We start from the raw sequence: 9,300 nt of genomic DNA, 5'->3' as shown, positions 1-9,300 counted from the left end.
GCGCCCGGGGCGGCGGGGCCGCCGCTCGCGTCACGTGCGGGGGGAGGCGCCGCGCGGTACCGGGAGCGGCACCGGGAGCGGGAGCCCGAGCGTTGCGCCCCGTCGCTCTCCACCAGCCTAGGGTGGGTCCCCGTGGCACCCCCGGGAGGTGGCACCGGCACCGTGTGCCCCGCTCCGGGACCGGGCGCGGCGCAGAGCCGCCTGGCACCAGGTACTGCCGGTCTGGGCAAGAGCCTTGTGTGGTGGGTCCGGGCACCGGCACCACGTGCGCCCAGTCTGGGCACGCTGCGCACCCGGTCTGGGCACCCTGTGCGCCCTGTCTGGCTACCGGCACCTTGTGCACCCAGTGTTAGAACGAGCACCCCGTGCAGCCAGTCTGGGCACCCTCTGCACCCGGTCTGGGCACCCTGTGCACCCGGTCTGGCTACCGGCACCTTGTGCATTCAGTGTTAGAATGAGCACCCTGTGCACCCGGTCTGGGCACCCTGTGCGCCCAGTGCTGGCGCTGGGGACACGTGGAGCCCGTTGGCTGCGGGCGTCTCATGCAGCCACGCTGGGCACCGGTGCCGGGGAGCCCCGTGCAGCCCCGCGGCTGCGACAGGGCCGGGCCCAGCGCCTGACTGGCGTCCCGGTGGTGCGTGGGGCCGCCCTGTGACGCCCACTGCGGCTCTTCGTGCAGGAGAGGCCGGAGCCGGGCGCGGGGCTGTCCCCGCCGCGGGCTCCCTGCTCCACCCGGGGGGACAAACGCACCCACCGCCGGCCGCGGCTCCGCTGCAGCTGCTGGGTCAAAACGTCCCTGGGCGCAGCCGGGCCACGCACGCAGGAAACGCCGTCCGCCAGATCCCCTCCCACGCGCGACCGCACACCCCGCCACACTCCCAGCGGGCATGTGCCCGGCCCGGCGGGGCGGACACGGGCACAGGCGAGGGGAGCAAGTGGCAGAGGGTGCCTGCTGCCCCGGACACAGCCGTGGGGCCGGTTGTGGGCACGGCCGTGGGCACAGCCGTGGGGCCCTTTGTGGGCACGGCCGTGGGCACAGCCGTGGGGCCAGCTGCGGCTTGGCCGGGGGTGCGGCCATGGGCAGTGCCAGGGGCGCCGCTGTGGGCACGGCCGTGGGCGATGCCGCGAGCCCCGGCGCAGGCGCCCGGCTCCGCCCGGCTCCGCGGCTGCCCGCGCGCGGCGGCCCCGGGGGACGCGGCGCTGACTCAGCGGTAATTGCGTTTCCTGCCGGGAACTGCAAAGGGTCCGGCCGCTTCTCCCGGGAATGACGCGGGTCTGGCACTGACTCTGGGGTGTGTGGGCGAGCGGGAAACGGCCCCTGGCCCCCGGGAGGCCGGGAACTGCGAGCAGCAGCCGGGGCCCTCTGCGGGAGCCGGGGGAGCCGCCGAAGGCTCCGCTCGAGCCACGGCCGCCCCCGTTGCTGCCGCCGGGGCGCTCGGCGGGGATCGGCACCGGGACCCGCGGGCTGCCCCGCACAGAGCCAGCGGCTTTCCCGGGGTCCGGCCCCCGGGAAACCGAGGGGCTCTGCCCCGCTGGGAATGGGACACGGACCCCCGGCTCGGCCATCCCCGTCACGGCTGCCCCACTGCTGGTCCTCGTGGGCAGAGGGACCCGGCCGGGCTTCCAGCGGGGGTCACTGCGGAAAGAGCTGGGGACAACCCTTATGTCGTGCTGCCGCCTGCAGGCAGCCTCGGAGCGGCCCCAGCGACACCGCCGCTCTCCGGGCGTCTCCAACACCTTTTATTTGCCGGACGGATGGGGACGAAGGCGGCTGCCGCGGGAAGCTGCAGGGCGCGGGGCTGCCACGGGCCCCTCAGCACCACGGGGGCTGCACACGCGGGACAGCACCGGCCCCATCACCCGAACATGCACAGAGCACCGTGCCAGCTGCTTGTCCATGGGTCCAGCGACAGTCTGGGCACCACCGGGCTGCAAGTCCCACCGTCCAGCCGGATGGTGCCCTCCAGCCGGTCCTGGCTCCCAATGCAGCTCCCGGGGCCAGGACGTCTTCACGCAAATTCAAAGCTCTTTGAAGGTGGCGGGCAGGGGGCCAGGCACCCTGGCCATGGGTCCCCTGTCCCTAGGCCACATCCTGGCATGTGGAGAGCGAACTCCGACGGCGAGGGCTGCTGCAGCCAGGGCAGCGGGCGTCGAGGGGCCGCACGCAGCCAGCGTCAGCCGCCAGCATCCAGAGCTCACGGCGGAAGCGCTGGCCCAGGAAGGCGTAGAGCAGCGGGTTGAGGCAGCAGCGCAGGCAGGCCAGCCCGCCGGTGACCAGCAGCGCCAGGTCCTTGCGGCGGCTCTGGGCGCAGGTGGCCTCCCAGGCGGCCAGCAGCTCGGCCGTGTCCAGCAGCACGGCCAGGCTGTGCGGCAGCTGCAGCGCCACAAAGACCAGCACCAGGGCGGGCAGCACCCGCAGTGCCCGGTGGGGCTGGGCGCCGCGGGCCGCCAGCAGCGTGCGCGCCACGGCCGCGTAGCAGCCGGCCATCACCAGGAAGGGCACCGCGAAGCCCAGCACCACCTGCACCAGGTTGGTGGCCCCACGGGCCGCCCGGGACACAGTCGTTGGGAAGACCACGCGGCAGAGCCAGAGGCCGCGGTGCTGCTCCGCTCGCCCGTAGATGAGCTGGGGCAGTGCCAGCAGGGAGGCCAGCAGCCAGGCCAGCCCCGCCGCCAGGCAGCCGTAGCGCCGGGCCCGCGGGCGCAGGCGGCAGGCGGCCGGCACCCGCACAATGGCCACGTAGCGGTCCACGCTGATGCAGGTGAGGAAGAGGAAGCCGCTGTAGAAGTTGAGGGCGTAGAGGCCCTGCAGCACGCGGCAGGAGGCCGTGCCCGGGGCCCAGCCCTGCAGCGTGACGGTGACGGCGAAGGGAAGCGTCAGCAGCAGCAGCAGGTCGGAGAGGGCCAGGTGCAGCAGGCAGATGTCGGTGATGCTCTGCGCCCGGCGGTAGCGGGTGTGCGTGAGCAGCACCAGCCCGTTCCCCGCGGCGCCCAGCAGCGACAGCAGCAGGTAGACAGCCGGCTGGTAGGTGCGGGCAAAGCCCTGCACGGCCTCCTTCTCGCACAGCTCGGGCAGCACCCCGGTGTCCCACGAGTAGCCCTCGGACCAGGGGTAGACGTCGGGGGTAGCAGTGGGCTCCACAGCTGTGGGGCTGGGGGGGACCTGCACAGTGGAGCCAGAGCTAGGGTGGCTCCATGTTGCTGCATGGGGCTGTGCAACCCTGCATGGGGCTGCGCAGAACTGCACGGGGCTTCACAGCACTGCATGGGGCTGCATGAGGCTGCACAGCACTGCACAGGGCTGCGCAGCACTGCACTGGACTGTGGAGCACTGCTTGGGGCTGCACAGCACTGCACGGGGCTGCACAGCACTGCACTGGACTGTGGAGCACTGCATGGGGCTGCGCAGCACTGCACGGGGCTGCACAGCACTGCACGTTGCCGCGTGGAGCAGTACGGCGCTGCCTGCTGCAGCACACCCAGGACGAGCCCCAAAGCCGCCATGGGGAGGCCCCGAACGGCCCCGCACGGCGCCGTTTCCGCTGAGGCGCGGGCGGTTCACCGTGCTCAGTCATTACAAGAGCGGCAGCGCCGTTCCCAGGCGGCAGGTTCAGCCCCGGCGCCGCCACCAACGGCTCCAGGACCGGCCCCAGCAGCCCAAGCTACGCTGCCCTTGCTGAGCTCCCTGGGGATCCGGCACCTCGCGGGGAGACATGCACCTAATCAGGGCTTGATCCAAGGGAGAGGCAAGGGGGGGACACCGGTCCCCGTGGAGGCTGAGGGCAGGATCAAGCACCGTGGCACAGGGCAGGATCCCCTCCCTGTGCTTCCCTGCAGCTCTCTCTGTTCCTGCCCTGCTCCGGGTCCTGCAGCACCCCAGGGGTGGGAGCAGCGGCTGCTCCCACGCTTTGCGTCAGCCTTGAACCCCGCTGTCCCGCTGGGCCCCACTCAGAGCAAAGCAAGGGGGGTGCAGCCGCCCCATGGGGGCCTCACCTGCTGCTCCATAGCCCGGCACCTCCCTGCCTGCGGTCCGGCCCGGCTGCGCGCAGCGCTCTGCACTCTGTGGTCTGACCACGTCCCGCTCGATACCGAGAGACGTGCCGGGGTGCAAGCCCGGCCCCGGGGGAGGGCGCGACGCCGCTCCCGGCCCCACGACACTGAGCTGTGCTCGCTGTCCAAATGCCAGGGGCCACCAAGAACCTGGCCCTGCTGAGAGCCACATCACTGCACCAGGTGCCATGCAGGGCTGAGCTGCAGAACAACTTGATGGCCCCACGGCCGTTCCCAGGATGTCACTTCAGTGGGAAGCGCAGTTTTGCCAGGGGCTGCGTCCTCACCCAGGGGTCTGGGCACCCATCATGGACACCCTGTCAGCAAGGGCTGCTTGATGGCTGGATCCCCCCCTCCACATGAAGGTGGGGTCCATGTCTGCGGGGAGAAGCTCATTGGGAAGCCCTGTCCACGCTCACCCCACTCAGGTCCCGGCTCCCTGCCAGGGCGCCCAGCCCTGGAGCTGCACCTGGGACTTTCTGTTCTGCCTCTGCTCCCCACACAGGAAGCGTCGTGGCTCCCATTGCAGCACAGGTGACATCCGCTTGGCCAGTCCATGGGCCCTGAGCCACAGCACCTGCCGCGGGGACCCTCGAAGCTCCCCTGTGTGCCAGGCCCTTGGCTCAGCACAGCCCTGAGGAGCCAGGGGCAGGGACTGTATGTAGGGCAGACAGTAGCCGCCCTCTCCCTACCGCCTCCGTGGGTGTCTGCGGGTGCTTGGGACTGGATAGAGGCTAAATCCAGGCCTCCTGCACTGCTCAAGACCCGGGCAGCCCTAAACCCGCAGGCCTTAATCTGCTGCTTGATTACAAGCGCTGCCACATCTGCCACAACACAGCTGGCGGGCACCACTTAACTCCTTCCCTGCCGCTGCCACCACCGCAGGGTCCAGCTGTGGGGGCCGCAGGGGCTCCAAGGCTGCAGGCTGGAGAGCACCAGCACCCCGGATACTGCTTGCAGGGGCTCCCTGGGCTCCGCTGCCTCCGTACCCTGTCTGCCGCTCGTCCTGCTGCGCCCTGGCGCTGCCCGGCCCGTGCCCTGCTCGCCCAGGACCTGCAGGGCCCGCCCGGCGCTGGGGTCTCCCACAGCGCTGCTCCCCCGCGCGTGTCCCATCCCGTGCCCGGCCCGGGGCCGCCGCAGCCGCACGGGGAGCGGGTTGCTGCGGGGCTCGGCCCCGCCCCGGTACCGGTACCGGCCCCGCCCGGGTCCCCCGCACCGCCCCTGGGCGGAGCCGCCGGCCCCACTCGCTGCGGCTGCGGCAGCGGCGGCGCCGAGGGCGCTCGGGGCGCTCCAGCATGAGCGGCCGCCGCCTCCTCGGGCTCCTGCTCGCCGCCTGCGCCGGCCTCCTGCGCCCCGGCCCCGGCTGCCTCGCACGTAAGTCCGGCCCCGCCCGGAGCGCCGCTCCGCACTGCGGTGCTCCCGAGCAGCCCGGGGACCGGCGATCCCCGCGCTCCCCAGCAGTCCCGGGAGCCCGGAGCATCCCCGGGACCCAGAGCATTCCCGGAGCACCCCCGGGGCCCGGAGCGTCTCCCCATCCCCGAGCATCGCTAAGATCAAGAGAATCCCCAGGATCCAGAGCATCTCTGGCACTCCTGAGCATCCTCGATGCTCCCCAGCATCTCGGTGCTCCTGAGCATCCTCCAGCTCCCGAAGCATCCCCGGTGCTCCAGAGCATCTCCTGGCGCTCCCGAGACCCCCCCGAGCTCGAGCACCCCCGGCCCCTCGAGCACCCCCGCTCCTGAGCCGCGCCCTCCCCAAGGTCACCCGCCCGCACCGGGCCCGATCCGGGAGCTCGGGCATCCCCCGCCCTGCCCGGAGCGGCCCCGCCGCAGCCCCCGCTCTCTGCCCCGGCCCTGCCCGCTCCCCCACACCCTGCCGGGCCCGGGGGGCTGCAGGAGCCGGGGGTACGGCGGGTCCTCCGGGAAACCGGCCCTGCCGCATCCCCGCAGCGCCGGGCCGGGCCGGGCCGGGGAAGGGCTGCAGCCCCGACAGCCTCGCTGCAGGGCGCTGTCCTTTTACGCAGGGCCCCCGGGGGGTCCGGTAGGGTCCCCAGGGAGGCCGGACGGCACCTGGACCCGTCCGAGCTCGGCTGCATCCGTCCGGCTTCTGCACAGAGGACCCGCAGCCGGGGGCAGCCGGGGACAGCCGGGCCGCAGGGGAGCGTCCCCCGCCTGGCCCAAAGGCTGCCCGGGTCCGTCCGCAGCGCTGGAGCCGCCTCCGAGGGCCGGGGGCCCCGTCCCGCCGGAGCCTCCTCCGCGGATGCTGCCGGCACCGGCACAAACCCCCGCCCCGGGCGCGGCGGGACCCCGGGTGCGGGGGGAGGCCGGGGGTGCCGGGGCTCCCCGCCGCCCACGTTAGCGCGGGGCGGCGCGGGGCGCTGCCCGCAGAGGTGTGTCAGCTCCGCAGTGGGAGGGAAGAGGGAGAGCGGAGCCGCACGGACGCGCCGTCGAGCCCCGCACCGACCCGGGGCCAGGGCCCCCGCCGGAGCAGCCCCCGCCTCGGCGCGGGGCCCGCGCGGGGCCGGGACCGGACAGAGCCCCGCGGGCCGCGGCGGCTCCTGGCCCGGCCGGGCGCAGGTTGCAGCAGCCGCCCGCGTCGCTGGTCCCCATGGGGCCGCGACGTGAAGCGGGGGGGGTAAGGAGGACGCTGCGCTCTGCCCTGAGCACCTGCTCCCGCAGGGCCCTGTTACGATGAGCTCGTGGCCCCCCTCTACTCCTACTCCATCGGTGCCTCCTCCCGGTACAACATCTTCTACTCGGCCAGCTTCGCCCGGCTGCACAGTGAGTCCTGCGGCGCAGGGCGGGGGGCGGCGTGGGGAGCCCCCATGCGGATCCGGGCAGGGTCTGAGCGCTGCCCCCCACCAGGCACCAGCGGCTGGTCCCCCGACCCCCGCGACAAGCAGCCCTGGCTGCAGATCGACCTGATGCAGAAGCACCGCATCAACGCCGTGGCCACGCAGGGCACCTTCAACACCTACGACTGGCTCACGCGCTACATCGTGCTGTACGGCGACCACCCCACCAGCTGGAAGCCCTTCTTCCAGCAGGGCAGCAACTGGGTAGGGGGGGGTTGCGGGTTGGGGGGGGCTCTCCTGCTGCCCCTGGATGCTTCTGATCTCCTTCCCCCCCTCACACTCGCAGACCTTCTTTGGAAATGTCAACGAGAGCGGGGTGGTGCGGCACGACCTGCACTACCCCATCCTGGCACGCTACATCCGCATCATCCCCGTGGCCTGGAACCCGCGCGGGAAGATCGGGCTGCGCCTGGGCCTCTACGGCTGCCCCTACCGTGAGCGGGGGGCCGCGCGGGGACCGCTCGGCGGGAGAGGCGCCGCGGGCGCTGCCCAAGCCCCGTGACCCCACAGGGTCCCACGTGCTCTACTTCGACGGCGACGACGCCATCTCCTACCGCTTCCGTGCCAAGAGGATCAGCACCATGGAGGATGACATCTCCTTCAACTTCAAGACGGTGGAGCAGGACGGGGTGCTGATGCATGGCGAGGGCGCCCAGGGCGACTACATCACGCTGGAGCTCAAGCAGGCCCAGCTGTTCCTGCACATCAGCCTAGGTGAGACGGGGCCCGGGCCGGCGCTGGGGCCGGTGTGGCGAGCGCAGGGTGACGAGCCCCCTCCCCAGGCAGCAGCCCCCTGCACGCCACCGAGGGCCACACCACGGTGGCCGTGGGCAGCCTGCTGGATGACGAGCACTGGCACTCGGTGCACGTGGAGCGCTACGGCCACCACGTCAACCTGACGCTGGACGGGGAGGTCAAGCGCTTCCGCTGCCACGGCACCTTCGACCAGCTCGACCTCGACACCGAGGTGGGATGCGCCGGGCGCGGGGACCTGGTGCCCTCCCCAGCGCCAGGCTGAGCCCCTGTCCCTCTGCCCGCAGCTCTTCTTCGGCGGCGTCATCGACCAGGACAAGCAGCACCTCACCTACCGGCAGAACTTCCGCGGCTGCGTGGAGAACATCATGTTCAACGGGGTCAACATCGCCGAGCTGGCCCGGCACCGCCGCTCCAACATCCGCTTCGAGGTGCAGCCCGCGCCGCGGCGCAGGGGCCCGGCCTTGCAAGGGCCGCCCCCGTCCCCCTGTGCTTGCCCGGGGTGACCCCATCCTTGCTACGGAGGGACCCCCTCCCAGGGCTCCCAACCCCACCATGGGATGGGGCTTGTGCCCAGGCGCCCCTCCCTGCAGTGGGGTGATGCGAGGCCGCTGCCGCACTCGTCCGCGCAGCCCTGCATCGACCGGGCAAGGTCGCGGCTGCCCCGGGGCGCACGGCCGGCTGCCGGGCAGGGGGGGCGCACGGGGGGAGCGGGGCCGAAGGAGGGGAGCGGGGCTGCCTTGGGGGAGCTGAGCCGAAGCGGGGGAGTGGGGCTGCTTGGAGGGACTGCGGTTGGGACTGGGGCTGCATGGGGGGAGCGGGGCTGCATTGGGGAACTGGGGCTGCATTGGTGGGACTAGGGCTGCACAGGAGGAGCAGGGCTGCACGGGGGGACTGGGGCCACATGGGGGGACTGGGGCCACACAGGGGGACCGAGGCTGGGGCTGCATGGAGGGAGCAGAGCTGCATGGGGGGACTGGGACAGCTTGTAGGGACTGGGGCTACATGGGGAGACTGGGGCTGCATGGGGGGATGGGGGGTGCATTGGAGGGCCTGGGGCTGGGTCCGCATGTGGGGAGTGGGACTGCATGGAGAGACAGGGGCCGCTTGGAGGGGCTGGGGCCACATGGAAGGACTGGGGCTGCATTAGGGGAGCAGGGCTGCATGGGGGTCTGGGGCTGCTTGTAGGGACTGGGGCTGCATGGGGAGACTGGAGCTGCATTGGGGGACTGGGACTGCTTGTAGAGACTGGGGCTGCATGGGGAGACTGGGGCTGCATGGGGGGACTGGGGCTGCTTGTAGGGACTGGGGCTGCACTGGGGAATGGGGGCTCTGCCCGCTCACCACCCCCGTGCCCCGCAGGGCAGCGTGGGCCACTACTGCCGGGAGCAGCCCAGCGCGCCCATCACCTTCGCGGGCATCAACAACTACGTGCAGGTGCCGGGCATCCCGCGGCGCAACCGCCTGGCTGTCAGCTTCCGTTTCCGCTCGTGGGACGCCGCGGGGCTGCTGCTCTACACGAGCTTCGCCGACCGCCTGGGCTCGCTGGAGCTGGTGCTGAGCCAGGGCCAGCTCAACGTCTCCATCGCGCAGCCCGGCAAGAAGAAGCTGGAGTTCGCCGCCGGTGGGCCGGGCGCCGGGGC

General features: G+C 72.4%; 3 protein-coding genes across 3 annotated transcripts in view; 1 reads left to right on the top strand and 2 right to left on the bottom strand.

The window, feature by feature from the left end:
- PLEKHH3 (pleckstrin homology, MyTH4 and FERM domain containing H3) overlaps window positions 1-1,566 on the bottom strand; it is an 8,711-nt gene extending 7,145 nt beyond the window's left edge. Inside the window, exon 1 of the mRNA XM_026044592.1 lies at window positions 1,552-1,566. Within this exon, the coding sequence (XP_025900377.1) occupies window positions 1,552-1,566 (15 nt within the window). The remainder of the gene's footprint in view (window positions 1-1,551) is intronic.
- Window positions 1,567-2,080: 514 nt separating this feature from the next.
- CCR10 (C-C motif chemokine receptor 10) lies at window positions 2,081-4,005 on the bottom strand. The gene is made up of 2 exons (XM_026044591.1): window positions 3,994-4,005; window positions 2,081-3,163 (listed from the first exon to the last, which is right to left on the bottom strand). Exons 1-2 carry the CDS (start codon window positions 4,003-4,005, stop codon window positions 2,081-2,083), a joined length of 1,095 nt encoding a protein of 364 aa, XP_025900376.1.
- Window positions 4,006-5,345: 1,340 nt separating this feature from the next.
- CNTNAP1 (contactin associated protein 1) overlaps window positions 5,346-9,300 on the top strand; it is a 9,992-nt gene continuing 6,037 nt past the window's right edge. The window contains exons 1-8 of the mRNA XM_026044590.1: window positions 5,346-5,424; window positions 6,714-6,830; window positions 6,915-7,108; window positions 7,191-7,338; window positions 7,415-7,618; window positions 7,687-7,871; window positions 7,945-8,088; window positions 9,020-9,282. Coding sequence (XP_025900375.1) covers window positions 5,346-5,424; window positions 6,714-6,830; window positions 6,915-7,108; window positions 7,191-7,338; window positions 7,415-7,618; window positions 7,687-7,871; window positions 7,945-8,088; window positions 9,020-9,282 — 1,334 coding nt within the window. The remainder of the gene's footprint in view (window positions 5,425-6,713; window positions 6,831-6,914; window positions 7,109-7,190; window positions 7,339-7,414; window positions 7,619-7,686; window positions 7,872-7,944; window positions 8,089-9,019; window positions 9,283-9,300) is intronic.

Source organism: Nothoprocta perdicaria, unplaced genomic scaffold (assembly GCF_003342845.1).
Source record: "Nothoprocta perdicaria isolate Ctin4 unplaced genomic scaffold, notPer1 scaffold_372, whole genome shotgun sequence".
Classification (NCBI taxonomy): Eukaryota; Metazoa; Chordata; class Aves; order Tinamiformes; family Tinamidae; genus Nothoprocta; species Nothoprocta perdicaria.
This window is presented reverse-complemented; position numbering and strand designations above follow the sequence as displayed.